Genomic DNA, 26,338 nt, shown 5'->3' on the forward strand with positions numbered 1-26,338 from the left:
TCATGAGCTGCCAACCTAATTTCATGGAGTTTTGGAAAACTTACCCTGCAGGTATTATTCACAACTAACTTGATGCTTTGAGCTGCTAATCTGTGCTTTGTGACCTTTACAGCAGCAGTTGTATATGTAGGGATATACATGTTGCCATCCATCTGCTTAGTGTTTCTTCATCTGAGATGTCTGCTTCGCCCCAGGGCTGAAAAGTTATTTCTGCCTCATATGACCTGCATCTCAACACATTTTGAGATGCACAATTCCTATCTTTGCTGTGGTGAGTCAACCACTCTCAGTACCCTTTGCAGCCAGACCACTTATGATTTTGGAGATCTGTTAAGGTCAAGCAATTGTGCCATGCTGGCCTCAGAAATCCCTGTTGAAGCTCTGGTCCTGTTCCTGTTGGTGTATCTGGGAAAAGTCCTATTTACTTTAATGTTGCAGGGTCAGGACCTTGGAGCATAGAAGCAACATCTGGGGAAGTCTGGAACAGATGAAGTTTAGTGTGACTGCCAGTTCTTGCAGTGGGAGTTGTGCTAAACTAGTTCGGTCTTTGAGTGCCTTAGAACACCCCCTTCTACCTAGATCTGCCTTAAGCAATGCATGGAAAAGCCATGTTTCCAGGCTGTTGTAGAGATATTGCAGATACAGTACCCCCACTCCCATACTGACAGCCGAATAATTGTCTTTAAAGTCTGTGGGAAATGAGTCATTTTACCAATCTGTTGGTATTGCCTGTAATTGGTTTCTAAGTATTTGCAAAAAGAAAAGGAGGACTTGTGGCACCTTAGAGACTAACCTATACCGTATACTAACCTTAGTCTCTAAGGTGCCACAAGTCCTCCTTTTCTTTTTGCGAATGCAGACTAACACGGCTGTTACTCTGAAACCTTTCTAAGTATTGTTTTTTAAAGTGTAGTTATGCTCAGAAAAATGACTCCTCCTTTCCCAACATATATGATCTGTATGTGCCTGAGTCACACGTGCACGCTGGAGTGACAAAACACTTTCATTAGTATTACCACCACAGAACCAATACAGATATGCAGGAACAAGCTGCATCATACTCAGCCTGGTCTTCATTAGCAAAATGGTCAAGCCAAGTTCTGCTTCCCAAATCTGTATTGTAGTGGGTTGAATTTCACCCCTTCACTGAAAGTGCACAACACAAAGCCTATGCATTATACATAGGGCCTACCAAATTCACAGCCATGAAATACTCATCACAGACCGTGAAATCTGGTCTCCCCCCATGAAATCTGGGTTTTGTGTGCTTTTACCATATACTATACAGATTTCACGGGGGAGACCAGTGTTTCTCAAACTGGGGTTCTGACCCAAAAGAGTGTTCTGGGGCGGGGGGTCACAAAGTTATTTTAGGGGGGTTGCAGTATTGCTTCCCTTCCTTCTGTGCTGCCTTCAGAGCTGGGCGGTCAGAGGGCGGTGACTTTTGGCCAGGCGCTCAGCTCTGCAGGCAGCAGCGCAGAAGTCAGGGTGGCAATACCACACCAGGCCGTCCTTCCTTCTGCGCTGCTGCTGGCAGGGCGCTGCCTTCAGAGCTGGACTCCCGGCCAGCAGCTGCCGCTCTCCAGCCGCCCAGCTCTGAAGGCAGCACCGCCACCAGCCGCAGTGCAGAAGTGAGAGTAGCAGTTCTGCAACCCCCCTACAATAACCTTGCAACCCCTCATAACTCCTTTTTGGGTCAGGACCCCTACAATTACAACACTGTGAAATTTCAGATTTAAGTAGCTTAAATCATGAAATGTGCAATTTTTAGCATCCTATGACAGTGAAATTGACCAAAATGGACCGCGAATTTGGTAGGGCCCTAACCATATAAATCCCACCTAGGCCCTCAATAGGGGCTTAGTGGGACTTCGGTGGTGCATAGATTGAAACCTGGCCCTTAGCTCGCAAGAGGGTGAATTTCACGCCTAGTGACTAGGAGCACAAAGAACACACCTTGACTTTCAGATCTCAGATGCAGTTTGCTGCAATGAAAGATCAATCATTTCTGTGTTCCTTAGGGCATGTCTTCACAAGCGCTTGCTGTGCAGCTAGCTGGGGTGTTAATCTACAGCGCTCTAGCGTCCCGCACACTAAGTGTCCATGTGGGACCATGCTGCTGCTCAGTAAAAGTTCCCTAGTGCACTTTGACCTACGGCTGTTTCAAACCACAGTACGGCAATATGCACCAGAGAACTTTTCATGTGCATAAGCACAGTACACACGGACAGTTAGTGCGTGGCATTCTGGAGCTCTGTAGATTTTTACTGCAGCTTGGCATACAATGTTTGTGTGGATATGCTCTAAAAGGAGCAAATGGATCCAGAACCCACTGATAGAGAATACATATGGAATCCCAGAATATTATTTTTAGTGTCACTTTTCTGTGTATTAAAGTCAGGGCTGTTATTTCTAATACATGATATGTGTCACTGTGCATTATGGAATTAACCTGTTTGTTCCTGCATAAGACATAGATGATAACTGATTTTTCAAGATACCCGTTTATGAATACGTTCAAAAGTCTTGGGCCTGATTCCGGTCTTACCTTTTCTAAAGCGGGTTAGATCCATTGACTTCAATGCCAGTGTTCCTGATGTACACATTTTAAGTGAGCCCAGAATCAGGCCGCTTCAACATACATTTTAAATGGATGAAGAAAAATCAAATGCATGTAAGGTGGAAGCAAAACCCATTCTTGACTCCACCAGCTGGTTTATTAATATTTTGTCCCAGTATGTTTATTAAATCAGTAGCCAGGATCACAGCTCTACTGAGCGCTGTTATCGTTTCCATTATAAGCCCCACATTTCAGGAGTTTATAATGCAATCTTCCGAAATTATATTAGACTAAAACTCAGCACAAAGATAGTCACCCTAGCAACTAATGTATTATCTTCTTTTCTTTTTTTATTTAGTCCCTTACTTAAATTAATTTAGCCTTTTTGGATTTATAAGCTTGGAAACAAAGTCTGTTTCTCAGGTAGAGACTATTTGTTTTTTCAAATCCAGGCCAAATGCTGCTTACCTTCGGGAAACAATTTTTACAGTAATTTTATTGTTAGAGACCATTCATCTCGGGGGACATTTTGGAAAAAACAATGGTTCAAATCCTCTTCTGAGTTAAATTGGCATAGATGCATTGACTTCCATTCAGCTACATTGATTTATATCGGCTGAAGATCTGGCCCTGGGTTTTAAATGGATTGAGATGTAAATATTTCAAATTTCTTGGGTTTTTTATTGTGAAATTATGTTTCATATTATATATAGCTCCTGATTCTGTGTTTTTCTGGATTCCTTCACTTCCAGGCACTTCAGAGGAGTTAAGTGTAATCAGCAACTTGGAGGAGGTAGTCACTAACACAAAGGGTTAAACCCATACCCTTTTTACTACACAAATTTCTAGGTCTATCGCTAGGATTTTACATAGTATAAATCTGCAGTGGCACCAAATAGGCCGCAAAACAAGGGTTGCAAAGAGGTGGGATGGGAAATATTATGGGCCAGAGTCTGAGCTGGTGTAAACCAGCACAGAGCTATTGAAATCAATGCCAGGTTACACCACTGCAAAATCTAGCTCTGTGTATCTCCTACATATGTTACTCCTGGGGGAATTCTGTTCCAAAAGATTAAAAATTCTGCACACACTATTCTGTTTGTCAAAATAGCACAATAGAATCGTGCCAGTTTCAATTAGTTAGGTAATTTATTTCAAAATACCTGTCAGCAAGTAATAATACAGACCAAAAAAAAAAGATCCAGGAAATGTTTTCTGACAAATAGATTCCTCACTAGGTGTATTAATGCAGAACTTTGAGTAACTCATTTAAACTACCATACGAAAACATATTTCCTGCACCTCTCAGAAGCAGTGCAAAAGCTTCGGGGAGCCAGGTGCTCGGGGGGGGGGGGGGGGGGCAGCACACGGAGCCCCGTGGCCTCCTTGCCTAGGAGCCGGACCAGCTGCTGGCCACTTCCGGGGCACAGTGCACTGTCAGAACAGGTAGGGACTGTCTTAGCCAGGCAGCACTGCCAAGGGGACTTTTAACAGCCCAGTCGGAGGTGCTGACCAGAGCCACCACGACCCAGTGCCTTACATTCCGCCACCCAGTACTGGTTCATGATCCGCAGTTTGAAAACCACTGCTCTGGCTCACACTGAATAGTACCTCACTCTGGGGGTGGTCTGATGGCAATCAATGGGATTGCTCCTGGAGTAAGGTCCTACTTATCATAAGGGCATCAGGTTCTGGTATTAAAGCCCCAGTCCTGCAATCTGATCCATGTTAGCCTGGTGATGCTCTGATACCACTGCATACCATGCTCACCAATAGTGTCTCATTGTTTTCTTGTACTCCCTCCTCAGTCTGTCAGTATCCATTTGTTGTCCCTTGCCCTATACTTAGGTTGTAAGCTCTTTCAGGCAGGGACTGTCTGTTTGTGTGTATAGTATCTAGCACAATGGGGTCCTGGTGTATGGCTGGGGCTCCCGAGTGAGACCTCAATCCAAATAATTAATAATAGTAATAATAATAATAATAATAATAATTAATATAGGCAGATCCCTACACCTGCATGGAATCCCATGGAAGTGAATGGGGCTCCATGCTGGTGCCAGTGTTTGACCTTGGGCTCCCACTGCAGAACTGGAGCCTGTGTTTATAAAGAAATTTGGGGATCATGAGTGATTACACAGCACCTCTAAAATGTAACCATTTATAATGTTTAATTATTGTAAAATCATATGTAGTACCAAAAAGAGCATTTATCTATAATGTTAAATAATGATGTAAAGCTCTTGATAGTCCTTCCTGTCAAAATATGCAATCAGCATTTAGTACCACTTGTGTCATACACGCAGGAGGATCCACATCTCCAAAGCCACTCTGGACTGCCTGAATGGGGATTATAAAGTTGAAGAAGGACATGGTAAAGAAAGAAACGAATTCTTAAGGAAACATAACATTGAGACCTATTTAATAAAACAGCCCGAGGAGAGTCTGTTGACTTTGCCTGAAGACATTGTGAAAGAATCTGTCAGCATCTCAGACAGGAGAAACAGTGGGGCAACATTTACAGAAGGATCATGGAGCCCTGAACTCCCATTTGATAACATAGTGGGAAAACAGAACGTAAGTCAAACTTTCCTTAATGTCATCAACTATGAAAGCATGCTTGAATGCATCTCAATAATGAAAGCCTCAGAGGAAACAAATTCATCTTTAACCTTTTCTCTAACATGTACTGCAACTGTAGATGATTAAACAAATCACCTCAGGACAGAATTAACCTATGTATCAGAATCGGGGAAATGCCAAGGTTTCATGACGGGAAGGGGCAGGGGTTGGGTTTTTTTGGTCCAACTAAAATTAAATACTATGCAGCTGAGTTTTAATTGAACCAAACCTCAAAGCAGTTAATTAAATGTAAAACCAATGTCCTTAAATGACACGAGTTGGGCAAGTCACCGTGTGTAACGTCTATTTAACCAACGCACTATATTTTCAGTGCACTGCTGTATTCATTGTCAAAGTCAAGACAAGTAGGTGTATGTTGTGTGGGATATGCAAACATAGCGATGCATGAGTCCAAGTAAAGATATTTGGACTAATACACACCTTGTGATAACAGTATCACTATTCTTCACATTCATTCTTTATTAGCTTAAAAAAAAGTCCTGGACGTAATTATGGTTCCCTGACAGTGGGTTACTAGCTAAGCAGAAGTAGGGAGCAATAACACGAAAGAAATGTCTCTCTAGATTGCTCTCAATCAGACCCTTTTCAAAAGCATTTTATGTAAGTTGTACACATTCTGGGGATCCAATAATTTTTCACAGTCCTAAAATCAGTTATGAAACCTGTCTGCTTAAAACGAATTAAAGATGAAAAGGTTAAAATGCCCTAAGGCACCACTCTTTCTACTGCATTTGAAAGATTGATGAGTCATAGTGAAACAAGATCAGTTTGAGTTGCTTTCCATTGGTATGTGAGAGATCTATAATGACATATTTTCTTTCTTTTGCTGCATGTACTTAGTCCTAGTTGGCTGAAACGTCTGTAGAACTTAAAGCTTTATTGTGTGAAGATCTTGCTTCGTCAACTGTCTCTTGCCTAGAGTGATAAACCCTCACAAGTGATCAATTCTTTGTGAAAAGTCTTTGTCCTTTCAGACTAAAATGGTGCATGGTACAGTTTGCGGTTACATAAAACATACGTTTTATATGGGTATTTGCTTATCTGCATGTACAACTCCTTTCAGCTCTCACATCATTTTGTCAGCTTATATCCCTATTTTCATTCCATTGGGAATGAAAGAGTGCATGCGTGTTGCTAAAATTAACTTCTCTCAACATTCTCCCTTTCTTTGTTCTTTCCCTTTCCGATTTCTATAGGCCAAAAAAAAAAAAATGTTGCAGATTGGGCTATTCTCCCATTGTCCATATTCTCAACTGTACCTTATCATGGTGCCAACAATGAAGAAAAAGAGCTATTGTTTTATACCATTGTTGACCTCCTTCCATCTAACAAGCCCGTAAAAAATCTATGAAAATGACTGAAAGGTGTATCAATGCACGTATCTTCAAAGGGATTTGCACCTTATGGCAACAAAACGAAACTAAATCAACAGAGGATGGCTTCTCCCTATTTTGATTGACTATTATTTATCCCACTATTAAAAACATAAATCATTTTTACTATATAACAATTAATTAGCTGGGTGGATGCTCTAATTAGCCAATCACTGCATGCTTGACTCAATTGTGTAATTTTCAATGGTGAAGTCAATATAGTGTGCATTATTGTTCATTAATAGTGGGCTGCAGCGAATATAATCTTAGAAATCAGATGGCATCTTTGAATTATGCTAGTGATTTGTATCTTTCTCCAAGGGCTGGTCAGCCTTGGACAGATTAAGCATTTAATAATGTTAATTATCAGCAGAAAGATCAATTGTAGCAGAGGAGGTTAGAGATGCAAGAAGCAGCTGTTCGACAGCGAAGCACTGGATCTGCTTTAGTATTTGCCAGTTCCTTTCAAATGTCCTCACTAAAAAATTATCAGTTACAACAAGATTTGGGTAACTCAACTCATCTGGTACCTGTGGCTTAATTCTAGGTCTTGCCGAGTCTATTTGAATCTGACAGACTAGAGTCTCTTCTGATTTCTCTCCTCCAAGCCCCAATTCATCACATTTCAAATTCTTTTCACTAATTTATTTTGGACTGGTAGCCTCTGAGAGTGACGGGGAGTGGAGGTATGAGATTTGATTTAGAGGCCAAATAAGCCGTCTACACATCACACACATGTAGAAAAGCTAAAGTTACCAGGCTTGTGACTTAGGTTTGATTGTGAATTACGCCGAGGTTGTGAGTGGCCATAATGAAATTCAGTCCATGTCCAATATTCCTGGACTGTATAACTAGTGGAATGGAGCTTTTAGAATGGCTGGGCCCTTCTGTAAAGCGCAGACAGTCTCCAATCCCTGTGGTATATGGATAGTTGGTGGAATTGGTTTCTCTGTCTGTGCTTTACAGAAGTTGAAACCAAGGGCAGAATATGGCCCCTGATGTTACTCTGAAGAAATTTGACACAAATGGGATGCAGTTACAGACATGCTAATCTGACAGCTTTGTGGTGAATGCACATATTCTAGTGATTGTTTTGGTGACTGTTACCAATGCAGACATCTAATAAACAATGTATAAGAATTCCATTGATTTTAGAGAAGTATGAACAACTGTTGTAAAGATCAGGAGTCAAACATAAAAGGGCAGGGGGTCATAAAGTGCAGGAGACGTAGATTCAATTCCTAGTGTCAACCTCTTATTTTGATGCCAAAAGCCCCTATGAAATAGTTTTACAGGATTGAATAGACAATGGAAACCTGTCTTTTGTTATTTTAACCATCCTGTAGTGTTTAACAAAAAATCATATCCCTGCTATAGCACTCCACTGTAAAAAAGAAACTTACAGAAAGGATATTGCTCTCTATTCAATTTTATTACTTTTAGAATAATTTCTAAGAATTCTGTTTCATGCTTATGCAGTTCTGTAGGACTTTGACATAGAGCATCTTTAGCTGCTTCCATATCTTTGTAAATCTGGCCCTTGGACTAGGAATATATGATGACAAAATGGAGCAGAGGGAATACTTCCTATTTTTTTCAAAAATGTGTGTATTTTTATTTTGAAAACTAACTTTTTAAAATTTGACCTCTCAGATTCCTGTACTTCAATATATTTCTGCACCCTCTGCTTTCAGTTTATCTTATTTTATGTCTGTTTTTGCCCTCTCACGCTTTTTGGTCTTTTCACTTTGAAGTCCAGATTCTGCCCTCTGGCGTCAATGTTAGCTCATCTAGTGGTGGAACTTGAACCTGAGAGCTTGTGCCTGTGTCATACACTGCAAGACTCAAGCAATTAACCCATGTTCCAAAAGGAAACATTCAGCTCAGTGAATGGGAATTCGAATGCACCATCTTTTTTAGCTAATGGTAGTATGAGTAGCCTGTCTACATTTGCATTGCATCATACTGAAAACACAACCCTTAAGGTCCGCCAGAGTGTCATTTCTTCTGGCTAATAAATCAGGAGGCAAAACAAAACTCTGTTGGCACCACAATCAGTTGTCCAAGATTCCACTTGGCCAAGTTTTATATTCCGAATAACTAAGTTGACTCTGGATCTTTTTTGTTTACACAACAAAACCAATCCCAATTCCACACTAATTGGATATAGATAATATTGTAATTAGATTTAGTACTGAATTACAGTTCAGCTGGAATATGTTGAATCAAAAGTATTTAAACCTACCCCCTGAAACTCACTCAGTGTTTTTTCTTGTATTTTTTCAGTTACAAAAAAATAAGGAACCCTGGGTTAATGGGAAGTATTCTACTACTTCTTCCAACATTATCTGGGCCTAAACCCATATTCCCTGTCTATGCAAAACTACCACAGGCATCACTGGCAGATGACAAGTAATGGGCCTGTCTCACGCAACTCTTTTATATCAAAGTACGAACCTCTTGAGTTGAGATAACCCAAACTTTTGAAGTAATATGATTGCAAGGTGTTAACATGCTAAGGCCCAAAACCTAGTCACAATGAAGTCAATGGAAATTTTGCTGTTGGTTTCAACACGATAAGGATTCGCAGCTGAAGCATTAAACAACACTGGGAAATACATTGTACTGTCAAACTGGAAAAGTTTTGTGTGAAAAACAAATTATAACAACTTCACTTGGGTGGCGGTAATAGGCATGAGAAAAATTGGAAACCATGTGCTGAAGTGCATTATTCATGCCTTTTGATCCGTCTCACTAGATCTCTGTTTACTAATCCTCGCCCCCACCCCCTTGGAACATACTTGTAATTCCAAATCTCTTGACAACATCAAACAATGCCTATTTTAAACCTATCAACTTACTGGATAAATGTTTCCTCCTTTCCCTTAATATTACACTGGTCTGAGGTACAGGATGGGCACCAGGGAGAGATCCTCAGCTGATGTAAATTGTCAAGACAATGTACTCCAACTGATCTGCCCCATGGGATGAAATCCTGGTTCCATTGAAATCAATGGCAAAACTCCCAGGACTTTAACAGGGCTAGGATTTCACCCCGGACTAATGCAGGGGTAAGGTTAGATATACTGTGGTCCTGCAGGGTAACACATGGGAGCTTTGTGTGGTTAGAAAGGGGATATTGCCCTATTTTCCCATGGGATATACAGCACTTGCATCTCACCCTGGAAGGGCTAGTGATATCTGCATGGATGATCTCACTTAACTCATTCTTAGAGTTTTCTAAAAATGTATGTATTATTACTTTCCTCTTCAGTACAGCTGGACTCGTGATATTAAAGGAGCTTGGTTTTACAGGCAGAGGGAAGTGAAATATCGTTCCCATGCAGTATTTCAAATCTCTCTGAAACATTTCTAAAGTTGTTGTTTTTTTTGTAACACATCTTCATCTGTGTTTGAGTAGAACCTCGTACACTGGTTCCCTGATTCTGAATGGAGTCTTAAGGTGCTACTGTAGTGTAAATGCTGATGATCATGATATATAGAATACGTCATTGCATGATATAAAGGTTTCAGTGCTGTTCATTTGGGAGGTTAGGCCTAACTCCTGAGTACAATGGCTATCCCCAAACTCAGGTCAATAAAACCTTTAGAGCACACCGTTGCATGCATGCACATTTGTGCATCTGACAGACAGACACAGAACCGTTGCCTTTAAAAAAAAAGACATTTGCCAACCGTTAACCACACTCATATCATGGACACTAGTTTTTCCCTAGACTTAGAAGAATAAATAAATGTGATAACTCTACAATAGGGCATCTGTTGGCAAACGTGGAACTGTTTTGTTTTGACCACTGTATATACAATGCTTTCTCTGCCAGTTGGGGTGTGACTGAAAGCACTATGTCTTGTCTTTCAATGTCACTCACTAATATTGAAAAACAAATCATTAGGTCCAGATTCTGCCACCCTCACTAATATTCAGTAGTACTTTACTCTGCAAATAGCCCTGTTGGTTTCAATGGGATTACTCGAGGAATAAGAACTACTCTGGATGAATAAGGGTGGCGGCATCTGGCCCTCAGTAGTTATATGGATCACGACTATTTGTTCCATATAGCTGCTGACCAGACAGCATCATAGGCTTGGTGGGGAAGCAAGTATTCGACATTGGTTCCCCTAGCAAATGCAGAACAAAGCATGGGATGTGCTGGCACAAGTGGATTAGAGCACATACCTTGGTCAATGACACACAGATAACCTTTTATTACTTGATTTTTATTGCCCATTAGGGAGAAGCTGTTTGTGTCAGTGTCTTTGTTTGTGTGAGAGAGAAAGATGGACATATTACATCATGTTCAGCTGGGATTTGCCCTTCTTTTTCCCGGAGAAATATGGATTGTTTCAATCCGCTTCCCTCCTTGTCCCACTGCAAATTGCATTGTGGCCCCTGTCATGATTAGGTGGCATATTTAGGCACCAGTAGTTCTAAACCAATTAGTTAATATACGCAGCAACAAAGCAGCGTGATTCTTCACTTCACATTAAGCCAAAGTACTTTAGTCACCTGCTGAGGTGAGGTGAGATAATTTGCCCCAAGTAATCAAGAGTTACCCTGCTAAAACATCAGGCACTTGTCTCCCTCTGCTTCCAGCAGAGCTGGACTTAATTCTGAAGAGACCAAAACACTTCAGCCTCTGAAGTGATCCTGTTCTTATAGAGACCAAGCACTGCTTCAAGCCTCCATCCCTGTAACAGAATATCCATAATAGCTTCGCCACAGATCCCAAGTTTAAATTAACTCCTTCAAGTCTGGAGAATGACTAATATACCTCTAAGGAAAGGATGTTATTAGGTGTGATCCACAACACATTGCAATCACATTTTCTAATGTTCCTAAAATCTCAAATCTCATGATCCAGGGCTTCTCCCAATCAGCTGTAGGGATCAGAAAGGACCCTTATTTTTTTTCTCCTTCCTCTGAAGTATCAGAGATGTCCATACCTGCAGATGGAACACTTGGCAGAGTGGGCCAGTGATTTGAGGTGATGCTGAGCATTGTCTCTCTCAGCTTGGCTGGCTGGTTCATGCTCACATGCTCCGGCTCTAACTGATCGCCATATGTGGGGATGGGAAGTTATTCCCCCAGATCAAATTGGCAGGGACGCTGGTTGTGGTTTTTTCTACAGCATGGGGCATGAATGCTAAAATCATCTGGGTATATATCACTGAAAAACTCCTTGTCACTGCTGGAGCCTCAGGCATTTGTGCACCTCGGTCCTTCCTGTTCTCTGCCTGTGGCATGCAATAGTTTAAGCCCCAGAGGGCTATAATACTTTGATCTAATTCTGGTTGATAGGGTTGGTCTGGGGATGGCTAGCTGGAGTTTATTGGCCTGTGATTTACAAGAGGTCAGATTAGACGTTCTGGTGGTACCTTCTGGCATGAAACTCTGATTCTAGAAAGATTCCTAATGACTTCACTGGAATCTGCCCTTAATGCATACATCTTAACTTTTGCATACCAGTGATAAGATGGGGACCTAGATATGTCTGAAAGTTTTTATGGTAATGTTTAATTGATTTCCCTTTCTGAAAATTTGGTAGTACTGCCTTTTTTGTGACTAAGTAAAAGGGCTTCTCAAAACACTTAAAGGGTGAAATCCAGCCGTATTGAAGTCAAGAGCAAAATCCCCATCAACGTCAATATTGGAAGAGATTTGAGCTATAGTGTGTTAAGCACTTTTGGCTTTCTGTGTTCTAAAGTTTCTCTTCTAATTATGCAGTGTAAGAGAGCAATTTACTATTCAGGATTATTTGATCCTTGGCCTCTCTACCAGGACTTCAAATAAGGTTGCCACTTCAGCTGTATTTTGTGGTGGTAATTAGGCTAAAACCACTCTCATTTCTTATGTGCTACTCAACATTTATCAGAAGGTAGCAGCTTAAGATCGTTTCTGTCCATGCTCTGAATTTGGACCAGGAAAGACTCCATATTCCATTATCTGCATGGAGTCTCCTAATCAATAAAAATTGCCTTATGGGTTCAAACCACTGGTCCATCTAGACCAGTATTATGTCTGCTGCAGCGGGCAGTACCAGATACATCAGAGGAGCCCTGCAGCAGGCAGCTGTGAATTAACCTGCCCACAAGGAACATTTCTTACTAACCCCTAATAATTAGAGGTTGTCTTGTACCCTAAAGTTTGAGAGTTTATATCCCTTCTACTCACTAGCATTTTTTTAAACATTGGGATTATAGCAGACATTAATGTTTAAGTTTTCCCGTTCAATCTGCTGTCTTGTGGTTTGCATAATGAATTGCTACACTGGGTTGAGTTACTCCTTCATGGAATTAAATTCTACATCTGTTCTCAAAGTTAAACACTACTCTTACTATCTCCACCATCTGTCCTTTTCGAAACTTCACAGAAATCACTTGCGTCATCAGTGATGGAAAAGGACAATTAAAATGATCTACAAAAAAATCTACCACAGTTACGACCATGAAAAGTGATGTATATGAATGATGTTAACCAATATGGCATAACTGTGATCTACATATGCTGGTTGGAACATGCCAATGTAGAGAAGCTCACTGTCTGTTTGAAAGCATATGAACAGGCACATGGTGAGGCAGACAGGGACGTTTCTCCTTCTTTCTCCTCCCCTCCAAACTATCTGTTCCCTGACTATACACATCCAGTAACTTCACTGTCTTTTCTCCTTTACATATTTTCTGTGAATTCTGTTCTAATTTGCTGAGACAGACCACTGAATTCAGTCCCCTGTTTCCTTGGTGTGGGTTCCCTCCACCATCCTCTAAGAATTTCACAAATAATGCAGCGGCAAAACCTGGAAACATTATTACAATGATATAGTTCGGTGGAACCACAAACATAAAGGCCCCTACAAAACGTGACACGAAAGCAGCCACCTACTATACTGTATGTGTTTAGTGGAACAGACGTTGTTTTAAACTTCTGTAGGTTTCATTGAATGAATTGCATGAAATGCTGTTACGGTTTGCAATGCAACATAATCTAAAACATTGCATTTTTAACCCAAGGGGACCAGCAGGTTTATTCTGTTTGCATGTGCTTTCCCCTAGACTCTGGCTGCCCTAACAAGAAATTCAATAAATCTGCTTCCAAACCATCTTGCACAAGCTTTGCATGTCCAGTCTGGGCCCGAGGAAATTAACAAGCGAATAGAGCACACCATCGACTTACGGAGTGGCGATAAATTGAGAAGAGAGCATATCAAGCCTTTCTCACTGATGTTTAAAGACTCCAGCCTGGAGCATAAGGTAGCTGGGTCTTGATAGCTGCATTTTTCCGATTCAAATTGTCTTAAATGTCCACTGAATTAGAGACAACAGCTCTAGGTTCTAGCTTTGTTTTGTTTTGTTTTGTTTTTTAGAAGACACGATTGAACCGAAGGTCATTCTACTCCTTGATGAGTCAGTTCCAAAGCTGGCAAATCCCTACTAGTGAGCCAAGGGCTGCTTTTGAAGAAAAGTGAAAGCTGTTTGCCAGCTTTTTAATTGGATGATGAGTCAAAGCAGAGCTTACTTTTTAAAATGAGGCTGCTTGGGCACAAAAACCAGGAGCAAGCATGTCAATAAAATGATGCTTCTCCTTAGGAAAATAAAAAAAAAGAGGATAGATAGTATAGAAATCTATTCCCCCTTTTTGGTGACACAATCCCACCCAAAATCCCAGTCAATTGCTATTTTTTATTTTGAGTCAAAACCACTCTATCAAATCTTTGTTTTAGTCCCGAAATTAAAGAAACGTTCTACTTCTGAGGGATAAATATTGTTTTCTCATGTCTCATGTTGCTCCTGAGCTGTAGTATGATCCCACCCGAATCTTGTCTCTTGTCTGCATTCAAAAGCACATATATATTTCAGTTTGAAAGTGGGGGGGGGATGGAAAAGCGAGCTCGTCCAGTGTTTCTTGCAAGCTAATTGTGTTGGTTCTTTTCATTGATTTCAAATGACTTCATCAACCCAGAGAATAACAAAGTGCTCAGTGTCAGCAGTGATAGTCTTATGGTCAGGTATATGCCTAATTGGAGAAGGGGGGGAGAGAAACAGCATGGAAGTTGCACGCTTGAAGAGTCTCGCTGTCCATCAGTGCTTTAACATCTGTTGAGCAACAGCTCAAGGTACGTTCGCTCAACTCATGTAGGCAGATCCTCAACTGGTGTAAATTGTCATAGCACCATTGACTTCCACAGAATTATAACAATTGACAGCAGCTAGGGGTCTGTCTCGTAGACATCTGCGAGCAATTTGAGTCTGATCCCACATTCCTGACTCAGGCAATACTCTGATTACAGACCTTGCTCTCATTAAGTAGGAACTTCTCCTCCTGAAACCCTTGCTGTCATTGAATCGTACATTACTTTGCAAAAGACCCCACTGAAGAAAAGAGGACTGACTATTCAAGAAGTAAGTTACTACTCAATACGAGCAAAGCCTCAATCTGGCCCAAAGTAAATAGGAATTTTCCAGAATCAAGTCCTATGTTAGGGGCATTGTTTTGTTAAACCTGCCTGCCAGCTCAGACTCCACAATTAGCAATGACAGGAAAATTCCAGATGGAAAATTTGAGATCTAATTTAAATTCGGTTTAAGCAGGGCAAGAAAAAACCCACCCGTCACATCTCATAAGTCAGATTTCAAATATTAACAAGGTGTTAAATTATATCTAAATGACAGAAAGGTGTCTGTCAAAAAGTCAGCATTTGTTAGTGGTTGCAACACCTGTTGCTCTCAGTATGGTACCTCAGAGAGCACAGTGCCATAACTGTTGGTAAATTATGACTTTTTTAATGATAACCATTGTATATCCGCATTTCTAGTCCCATGCAGAACCAGCAGGCATAGAATATGAAAAAATGAAGAACTTCTTTTAAAAGTGAACTGGAATAGTTTCAACTTTCTGAATCCGCTTTTTTCAAGTATTGGATAGAAGTAGATTCAGATAGATTATTTTATCTGATCTGGTTTGTTCAGAACTAATAATTAGAGGAAAACCAAGTTCTCATAGCTATTCATCTTGCTAAGATGCAGTCTAACCATGCCATCACAAGCTAGACAGTGAGTTCTTGAGGGCCTGGGACTGCTTCGTCGTACATGTGTGCAAAGTGCCATGCACACCAATTGTGCTACTCAAAATAATACATCTAGTAAGTATTCATGGGGCCAGTAGGTTAATGAAAGGCAAATCATCATGTACATTTGATTACTAATATAGTGGAACTACCTGATATTGACATGCAGGAAATGTTTGTTCCTCCCAGTTTTGCCTGTGCAATGATTGCAGGGTTAGCACCACTTAGTGATGTTATACAAGGTAATATCTGCAGAGAATAGCTACCATTTCTAGAAAGGCAGCCCCTAATTATTTTCTAGATTGTCTCTATACTATCATTTAACACTAATTGTTTTCCTCTTGTTTTATCAGGTTAATATTTGAGTCCAACCAGACTATTTCAAAACATTTTCTCGCTAAGCTCTCATTGTCCCCGGTCCTTGCCTTTCACTCCAGAATCAGACTTTTTCCACAGTTCTTAACACTTCTCAGCTGTCTGCCATGACCTTCTACATCAGCTCCTTTAGTTGCTCTCCGCAGTGCTTCTGAGTAAATGAACTGGTACACGTTTATTGGCCTTCCCCCCTCACTCTGCAGTTCCCCCATGCCTGATTGATTTAGTTTGCTCCCTGTTGCCTTCAGTTCAGTGCAGTGGCTGCCACAAGACAGCAGCGGCTCAGAAATAAAAATATTTCCAAAATGTTTCCAGTTTCTTTTTTTTGAAACTTTGTGTCCGTACCTTCAGCCTGGTGCTTTTACACAGCACCGACTTCTCCCGAATAAACCCCTCTCTTTTGTTGTCCATGCATTTCTCCCTAGAGAGTGCATATATTAAATGTGTACAATAGATTCACTAGCATTAACCCCACTGGCAATAATAAAGCATCATACTTGCTAGCCATGGTCATGCTGGACAGAGAGTCAATAGCTTATATCTCAGATCAATTGACAAGCAAGTAAATATAAAAAATGCCCTCCGACTGTATAGGCAATAGGACTGTGCACCACTTATGTCCCATTGAAAGCTTATTTTCGGTAGTTTGAGTGGGACTTAAAGGGAGCATTGAACTTACATTGCATCTCTGCTCAGGAGCTGGGATTTCATCCATTATAAAATCACTGCAGTCAGTGGAATTACAGCAGGGTTAATTTGGAGCTTTGATTTGTTAAAAAGGACATAAAAGGCAAAGTATCAATTTCATGAATCCACCTGCTTTGTGTAAATGGCACAATTTGTTGTGGCGTAGCACAATTCCTATCTATTTATAACAGTTTAGGTCTTTATGATTACTTCCAGTGGCAAATTCCCCATTCCTCTGTTGTTCTCCTCTACTGTTGCATGAATGTAGATTCCACAGACACAGCAAGCATAGTTATATCAGAAAATAGGATACCACCATGAAAGGAAAGATAAAATGCACAATGAACACCACCAGGATTCATTGTGTTAGGAGGGATTCATGCAAGATCCCAAATAGTGTGTTTTTAAAATTATATCACCAAATGGACCAGTCATTGCTAATTCATATGTCACGTATTAGCGCTTGATATCTCACTGGACTTTCATTATAATTCATTCCCAGTTTCACTTGAAGCTATTTTCACAAACAGGATAGTGGCAAATGGGCAAAATCAAAAGAGACACAGCTAAAGAGTTCTTGAAGTTTTAGCATCAGACTGTGGAAGATGCTGACGGCCTTCTAATGGCTCACAAAGGTTCTCAGCTATCGCTTGGGATGATTCCCCTCTAAATAGGCGTTTATCATGGAGGGGTTTCTCTGCACTTCTTGTTTGTCCGTTAGAAATTTCCCAATACCATGAATCCCATGCAGATATATCAGGGGAGTGTGGCAGAGAAATTTTCAGCAGGGGGAAGGTTGTGCTCAGGAAAGTCTCATTCCTAAAAATGTAGCTATCCCTAAAGGAATTCCTAGCCTCAGAGTTATTCCTCTCCTCACAAGGGTTATTCCTACAGAGAACTACATTGCATTGGGAAAGGAAAGTAGGAGGAAGTTGCTATGGGGAAGTTGTCCCCAGGGTGACACTTCAATCTTAGTGTTCCCATGGAAAATGTGGTATCTGGGCTGTTCTAATTACAAAAACATCTCCGAAGGCTGTGAGCTCTTAAGGGCAGGGACTGTCCTTCCATTACATGCTTGTACAGTGCCCAGCACAGTGGCGCCTGATACTCCATTGTGGCCTCTACAGGCTAATGATGATAAACATCCTCATCACTAATATTAATTAAGGCCAGTTCATGCCCTGGTTCTCTGCAGCCGTGAATGGCGGAGTGCCCACTGCCATCTGTGACTGCACAGTCCCTGCCCAGACCACCGCTCTACGCATATGGAAGGAAAGGGATTGGATGCTGCGAGCAAGTGATCAGAGAGGGGTGGGGAATGAACAAAGCTGTTTGGGGCCTGCTATGCTACGAACAATGCCGGATGGGAGCCCAGGGAAGAATTGTGCCTCTCTGAGCCACAGTGAGTTCCTGGCATTCCTCCTGGAGCAGGGATGAGCCTCGAGGCTCAGCCCAGCCCCTAATGACTTCAAAGCACTCAGAAATATTAACAACAAGTCCTTCTCAAGGCACAATTATGCCACATACGCCTTTATCCTTTCAACATCAATTTAAATACAGCAGGAAATGCTGTATTTGTACTGCAGTAAATTAATTCTCTATAATTTCCCTAACCAATCATTTTCATTTCATAATAAATTGCAAAAACTTAAAATTAACTTTCCTTGGTTATTTTGTGCAGTGCATCGGCCCAGTCCTGTACAGTTTAGGCAGGCAAAACCCTTTCTTTCTTCAGTGATAGTTTTACCTGAATCAGGAGTGTGGAACTGGGTATTTCACATGTTACTAGAAAGAAAATGGGGCTTTATATTTGAGAGGAGACAAGTTTTGTGTTTACGAAGAGCAGCTGAATTTAATATGCCAGTTCTCTTTTGTACTATCCTTATGTCATCGTTGCTGATAGCTCAGTGACTCAGGTAGTATGTGGAGACAACTCTAACTAAGCTCACACCCATGGCTTCAAAAATTGACATCCATCTCGAAAAGCGAGTAGGAAGCATCCCCTGGTGAGTGTGGTGAGGCACTAGCAATCAATTTCTGCAAAGTTTAAGCCTTCTTTAAAAAAAGAAAAAGAAAAAAGAAAACATGAATAGATGAAGTGGTGTCTTCTTGCAAACGCAGGTAAACAGATCTACTGTCTCTGCACACAGCAGCAGAGTGAAACTAGTAACCCTGTGCACAGTAGTGAAACCATCAAGAATCATGTCAATTTCACACTGCCGCAGCAATGAGTAGACAAAGGAGTTATTCATGAGAGAGGGGGATCCAAAAGACAGAAGCAGGCAGAGAGGTAAATGGACATCCTTCTTCCTTATAGCAAACAGGACACTTTGGAAGAGGGAGAAGCTAAGAAGCACCTTCTCCCTTCCAAAAGCTAGATGAGGTAGAGCTTTAGATTTCAGCAGATGCTCAAACAGGAAATGAAGCCCAAGGATGCAAGGATTGGACACAGTTTTAAAGCCCATCACTCACCTCCTTCAAAAGTAGCTGAGAAGACAGAGGGTTGAGCTTTGCAACATGCTGTTACCCGGGGACCTTAGTGATGCAGCTCCCTGTCTCTTGCCACTTGCCCTGCTCATGCCCACATTTTAGTTCTGCTTCTCTGGACCTGTCGGCATCGGGGGTGGGGGGGGAGTTTGTTTGTTTCTCACAAAATCTGAAAGGGAGATCCATATACATTTTATATTACCTTTGATTTCATTTACAGTGCTGAATATATAACTCGGCTTCACCATCATCTAGAGAGATTAGATGAAGCAGAGAGGCATGATTCCATTGCAACAAAAGAGGAGAGAGAAAGTTTTACAGATAGGCATCTTTTTACTTTTATTCCTTAAAGGAATTTTTGTAGCACAGATAAGACATAAATAGAGCTATGCCCAGTTTTTTGAAATTTAGGTACACGGGCCAGCTCCTCATCGGCTGTAAATCGACATTGCTCCACTGAAGTCAGCGGTGATATGCTGATTTCCACCACCTAAGGACCTAGTCCTTCTGCCTACTGGCTTAACTGATTCACTTTTATTGACTGAGCCCAAAACTTGTTTCTGAAGGGACTTGCACAGCAAGGGTGACGTGGTAATCTGCGATGTCTGCTAGGATTTCCAAAATCTGTGGTTTGCAGGACTGGAAGCAAAATGCTTGGCAATATGTAGTTTGAATTTCAAAAAAAAAAAAAAAAGCCAAAACAGAGGAAAGCATTTGGTGGCATCTTTGCAACTAAAGGCGCCTTCAGTATAAAAGTTGGGCTGTTGGCAGAATAATATCCCCACTTGAATGCTCATGTTCATACGTTTCTATATTACCTGTGTGTTAGTTGGAATATCGACTGTCACGACTTGAAAGGAGAACAGGATAAATGTAATACAGAGTTCAGGCCATATTCTGTTAGGCTCCTGGGAAAAGGCATAATGCTACCCCAAGTGACACATACATTACAAAGGGAGCATTAATGGTTATCCATATTATCACCCAGCGCCATTCACAAATCTCATGCACAATTTATTCTCCTGAGAGTAGGATATGTATGGGTTTGTGGAAGGGGGGGAGCTGTGTGAAGAGGAAATTACAGATTTAAAGATCATGTAGATATGAATAGAGCCCTACCAAATTCATGATCATGAAAAATGCATCACAGACTGTGAAATCTGGTCTTTTGTGTGCTTTTACCCCGTACGATACAGATTTCACGGGGGAGACCAGCGTTTCCCAAATTGGGGGCCTTGACTCAAAAGGGAGTTGCAGGGGGGTTGCAAGGTTATTTTAGGGGGGGTCGCGGTATTGCCACCTTTACTTCTGCGCAGCCTTCAGAGCTGGGTGGCCGGAGAGCGGCGGCTTTTGTCCAGGTGCCCAGCTCTGAAGGCAGAGCCCCGCCAGCAGCAGCGCAGAAGGAAGAGTGGCAATGACATGCCAGGCCACCCTCACTTCTGTGCTGCTGCCTTCAGAGCTGGGTGGCCGGAGAGTGGCAGTTGTTGACTGAGGGCCCAGCTCTGCAGGCAGCAGCGCAGAAGTCAGGGTGGCAATACCACACCAGGCCGTCCTTCCTTCTGCGCTGCTGCTGCTGGCGGCGGCTCTGCCTTCAGAGCTGGGCTCCCGGCCAGCAGCCGCCGCTCTCCAGCTGCCCAGCTCGGAAGGCAGCGCCAGCGCCTGCAGCAGGACAGAAGTGAGAGTAGCAGTACCGCAACCCCCTCCCTACAATAACCTTGCAACCCCCCGTAACTCCTTTTTGGGTCAGGACCCCTACAATTACAACACTGTGAAATTTCAGATTTAAGTAGCTGAAATCAACTATTTTTAAAATCCCATGACCGTGAAATTGACCAAAATGGAGGTGAATTTGGTAGGGCCCTAGCTATAAAGCTATAGACTGACCTTGACATTACACTCCGTGATCCCTTCCCATCACAGAGTGGTCTCTTGCCATGTTTTGGAGAAGTCAGAATAAGCAAGGGCAGTAGAGCTGAGGAGCGGAGGGGAGGGACTCACTTCAGCTGAAAGTTGAGTATTTTAAAAGGAAAACGTAATGACCTTTATCCTGCAAACACTTACGCACATGTGTAACTTTATGTATGTGATGCAGCCCCTGTTGACTTCGGTGCATGTCTCCCATTTCTTTTTAATAGAGTCCCCAATTAAAACCTTGTATCCAAACACTGCTGAACTATGTGGTATTAGAGATCTAGATCTGAATTTATGGCTTGGACTTCCCTGTCAGTACTATGTACCTAGGTATTTTGCATCATATTCATCCCCATGGTACCTGTATCCTCACCCCATCTTTTGCTTTTTATTGCATGGAATTCAGACAAAAAGGCAACCATGTAAAACCACTTTGTATTATAAAGCAAAAGGGTTGGGGTTTGCTCCCATTGTGAGAGTGGTTTATTGGCTCATTCATGACATGATGATTTTCTTTCATGATAACTTTCTTTCTTTTTTAAAAACAACACCACAATATGCTGATTAATGTACCAGATCCTCTTTTAAAATTCCCAGAAACTTCAAAGAATGTCACTCTTTACAAAACTGATGCATGAGCCGAAGGTTAATTCATTCTTCTTTATTTTTTATTCCAGTATTCTCAAATGAGGGATGAAGTGTTCAAATCAAACTTGGTGTGTGCATTCATTGTCCTTGTATTTATCACGGCAATCCAAAGTTTACTTCCTTCTACAAGGTAAATACAAAGAGACCTCATTACAATTCTAAAGGCATTACGGGGAAAGCACAGGATTAGGGCCAGTGTTTTCCGGCAATGAAAACAGAATAATTTCAGATTTTCAAAGCTGTATATTTCGGAAATTTTGGAAATGTAGTATATTACTACAAAAATATATTAATACAAATATCAACAAACATGAGCAATATATAATTCTTTACCGCACAAAAATCCTAAGTGCTGAGGGGTAGACCCAGGTGTGCAGAGGAGGTGAGCGGGGTAGAAGCGCTGTGAATGCTCTCGAGAGCAGGTACGAGTGCCATCCACTCTGCTGCATGACAAGGGAGCCCGGGCGCCCGGCTGCCAAGTCCCCTGCCCACCCAGGGGAAACTCCGCAGCAGTTTTGCTGAGCCCAGGCCTCTATGAGAAGAGGAGAAGGTATCAGCAAGTCTCAATAACCAGCGTCTGCCCTGTGCCCTCAGGATGAGTCAGGTTTCTCCGGGCAGAAATCAGCGGTCGGAGGGCATGACCCTGCGTGCTCTCCCCACCCTCTGACCAGCGATTCTGGAAATTAAGTGTAATTCTAGAAATGAAGTGTCATTTCAGAAAAAAACATGGTAATAGCAACAGTTTCACGGAAAACACTGGCCCTACCCAGGACGATAATATTTCTAGAATTTCCTTCATTTATGTAACATAAATCAAGCAACTTGATTCTAAAGTTCCTAAGAAAAGTTTGGAAATATTAATGCATGGGTTTTTTTTCTTGTAACATACTTTTGTATCATGCTGTCTTCAGGACCTAACACCACTCCTGTCTTCTCATCTTGTTAGGGAGAGAATTAAAATCCACAAGGCCTGCTATGTCTGAATCAGTCTATCAGTTTTAAGTGGCACATACCATTGAAATGAATGGGGAGTTTGACTTTAAAAAATTAGCATCATATGGCCTCATGTTTCTACAGATAATCTAAAAAATGCTCATTCTGCATGGGTACAATTTCTTATTAGTAAATAATTATTGGTGGGTTGGTGACTGGTTAAGAAGTGCTTTTGTTTCTGTGTTCCATCACAGCACATAAGTATGTCTTAAGTAAGTTGTGTAATTATACTTTATCAATGGTGTGATGTGATGTATAATTATCCTGTCAGGAACAGTCTTGTACTGTCAAGAACGGTAGAGTAAATGACCTAGTAGCTCTTTTCCCACTCTGATTTATCTGGGCTTCACGTAGCGCTGAGTTCTCTTAACTCCCGCTGAAGTCAACAGGAGTTGAGGGTGATCAGTAATTTGAATGACTAGGCCATCTGTATTGCATGATGGAACTTCATGTAACATAACCAAACGTGTCAGACTTTCATTTTTGTCCAGCTTCTCCTGCCATTGAATGCAGCATTTTTCTAAGCATTGTGCACCCATTTGTCTATCTACGTGCCACAGCCATGTTGAGCATCTACTGCTCTACAATACAAAAACCCTAGGCTCTTAACTTCCCCAAAAGTCACCCGGCTGAGTCTCCTATGAGGTGAATGATGCTGCTACTACAGAACGGGATGCACAAAGCACTCAATTCTCAGACAGCTGCTTGTCACACAAAGGAACTTGACCACCTGTGGGATAACTTTGAAACTATAGCAACCTGACAAGCGCTAAGGACTTTAACTAACTGATTTGTGCTTTGAATAAGTATTAAAAGTGCCTGTAGCCTAGGACAAGTGCTTTTTTTCATTTATCAATGAAAAATTTTAAAAACGTATGATCTTAGGCATGCCTTTATATTATGGTGATGGGCACATTATAAATGTGTGTATAGTAATTTGCCTAAACTCCCACAACATTTAGAATTCTAACGGATCAAAAACACCCCTTATTTTTGATTTTATAGAAATCACAAACCCAGCCACCACTGGTTTGCAAAATGTCCCCGTCCCCCAGCCCATTTTTACCAATTTATAATCTCCAGTTTCTTATCTTCCGTTCTTTAGAAATAATCTACTCTGAGTATCATAAAGCAAGGTGGATACTGGGTACATGAGCTATTCTAGTCATGGTGGGAGTCTACTATAGACCACCGTACCAGGGGGATGAGGTGGACGAGGCTTTCTTCCGGCAACTCGCAGAAGTTACTAGATCGCACGCCCTGGTTCTCATGGGAGACTTCAATCACCCTAATATCTGCTGGGAGAGCAATACAGCGGTGCACAGAAAATCCAGGAAGTTTTTGGAAAGGGTAGGGGACAATTTCCTGGTGCAAGTGCTGGAGGAACCAACTAGGGGCAGAGCTCTTCTTGACCTTCTGCTCACAAACCGGGAAGAATTAGTACGGGAAGCAAAGGTGGAGGGGAACCTGGGAGGCAGTGACCATGAGATGGTCGAGTTCAAGATCCTGACACAAGGAGGAAAGGAAAGCAGCAGAATACGGACCCTGGACTTCAGAAAAGCAGACTTTGACTCCCTCAGGGAACTGATGGGCAAGATCCCCTGGGATAATAACATGAGGGGGAAAGAAGTCCAGGAGAGCTGGCTGTATTTTAAAGAATCCTTATTGAGGTTACAGGGACAAACCATCCCGATGTGTAGAAAGAATAGTAAATACGGCAGGCGACCAGCTCGGCTTAACAGTGAAATCCTTGCTGATCTTAAATACAAAAAAGAAGCTTACAAGAAGTGGAAGATTGGACAAATGACCAGGGATGAGTATAAAAATATTGCTCGGGCATGCAGGAGTGAAATCAGGAAGGCCAAATCACACCTGGAGTTGCAGCTAGCAAAAGATGTTAAGAGTAACAAGAAGGGTTTCTTCAGATATGTTAGCAACAAGAAGAAAGTCAAGGAAGGTGTGGGCCCCTTACTGAATGAGGGAGGCAACCTAGTGACAGAGGATGTGGAAAAAGCTAATGTACTCAATGCTTTTTTTGCCTCTGTCTTCACAAACAAGATCAGCTCCCAGACTGCTGCACTGGGCAGCACAGCATGGGGAGGAGGTGACCAGCCCTCTGTGGAGAAAGAAGTAGTTCGGGACTATTTAGAAAAGCTGGACAAGCACAAGTCCATGGGGCTGGATGTGCTGCATCCGAGAGTGCTAAAGGAATTAGCGGCTGTGATTGCAGAGCCATTGGCCATTATCTTTGAAAACTCATGGCAATCGGGGGAAGTCCCGGACGACTGGAAAAAGGCTAATGTAGTGCCCATCTTTAAAAAAGGGAAGAAGGAGGATCTGGGGCACTACAGGCCAGTCAGCCTCACCTCAGTCCCTGGAAAAATCATGGAGCAGGTCCTCAAGGAATCAATTCTGAAGCACTTAGAGGAGAGGAAAGTGATCAGGAAGAGTCAGCATGGATTCACCAAGGGCAAGTCATGCCTGGCTAATCTAATTGCCTTCTATGATGAGATAACCGGCTCTGTGGATGAAGGGAAAGCCGTGGACGTGTTGTTCCTTGACTTTAGCAAAGCTTTTGACAGTGTCTCCCACAATATTCTTGCCAGCAAGTTAAAGAAGTATGGGCTAGATGAATGGACTATAAGGTGGATAGAAAGCTGGCTAGATTGTCGGGCTCAACGGGTAGCGATCAATGGCTCCATGTCTAGTTGGCAGCCGGTATCAAGTGGAGTGCCCCAAGGGTCAGTCCTGGGGCCGGTTTTGTTCAATATCTTCATAAATGATCTGGAGGATGGTGTGGATTGCACCCTCAGCAAGTTTGCAGATGACACTAAACTGGGAGGAGAGGTAGATACGCTGGAGGGTAGGGATAGGATACAGAGGGACCTAGGCAAATTGGAGGATTGGGCCAAAAGAAATCTGATGAGGTTCAACAAGGACAAGTGCAGAGTCCTGCACTTACGACGGAAGAATCCCGTGCACTGCTACAGACTATGGACCAAATGGCTAGGCAGCAGTTCTGCAGAAAAGGACGTAGGGGTTACAGTGGACGAGAAGCTGGATATGAGTCAAGAGTGTGCCCTTGTTGCCAAGAAGGCCAATGGCATTTTGGGCTGTATAAGTAGGGGCATTGCCAGCAGATCGAGGGACGTGATTGTTCCCCTCTATTCGACACTGGCGAGGCCTCATCTGGAGTAGTGTGTCCAGTTTTGGGCCCCACACTACAAGAAGGATGTGGAAAAATTGGAAAGAGTCCAGCGGAGGGCAGCAAAAATGATTAGGGGACTGGAACACATGAGTTATGAGGAGAGGCTGAGGGAACTGGGGATGTTTAGTCTACGGAAGAGAAGAATGAGGGGGGATTTGATAGCTGCTTTCAACTACCTGAAAGGGGGTTCCAAAAAGGATGGCTCTAGACTATGCTCAGTAGTAGCAGATGACAGAACAAGGAGTGATGGTCTCAAGTTGCAGTGGGGGAGATTTAGGTTGGATATTAGGAAAAACGTTTTCACTAGGAGGGTGATGAAGCACTGAAATGTGTTACCTAGGGAGGTGGTGGAATCTCCTTCCTTAGAAGTTTT

The 26,338-nt window shown here is 42.0% G+C and overlaps 1 protein-coding gene and 1 long non-coding RNA gene across 4 annotated transcripts in view; one reads left to right on the forward strand and one right to left on the reverse strand.

Annotated features, from left to right (window-relative positions):
• ADCY8 (adenylate cyclase 8) overlaps positions 1-26,338 on the forward strand; it is a 180,296-nt gene that overhangs the window by 112,027 nt on the left and 41,931 nt on the right. Inside the window, exons 7-9 of one of the 2 annotated variants that reach the window (XM_027826570.3) lie at positions 4,864-5,134; positions 13,645-13,842; positions 21,794-21,894. In XM_027826570.3, the coding sequence (XP_027682371.2) occupies positions 4,864-5,134; positions 13,645-13,842; positions 21,794-21,894 (570 nt within the window). The remainder of the gene's footprint in view (positions 1-4,863; positions 5,135-13,644; positions 13,843-21,793; positions 21,895-26,338) is intronic. The other variant, XM_037892005.2, reaches the window with a different exon arrangement.
• Positions 21,778-26,338, reverse strand: part of LOC119565545 — a 49,471-nt gene continuing 44,910 nt past the window's right edge. For both annotated transcript variants that reach the window (XR_005224234.1, XR_005224235.1), the window contains exon 7: positions 21,778-21,887. This is a non-coding gene — a long non-coding RNA (uncharacterized LOC119565545). The remainder of the gene's footprint in view (positions 21,888-26,338) is intronic.

The sequence above is a fragment of the Chelonia mydas genome, chromosome 2 (genome assembly GCF_015237465.2).
Source record: "Chelonia mydas isolate rCheMyd1 chromosome 2, rCheMyd1.pri.v2, whole genome shotgun sequence".
NCBI classification, from domain to species: domain Eukaryota; kingdom Metazoa; phylum Chordata; order Testudines; family Cheloniidae; genus Chelonia; species Chelonia mydas.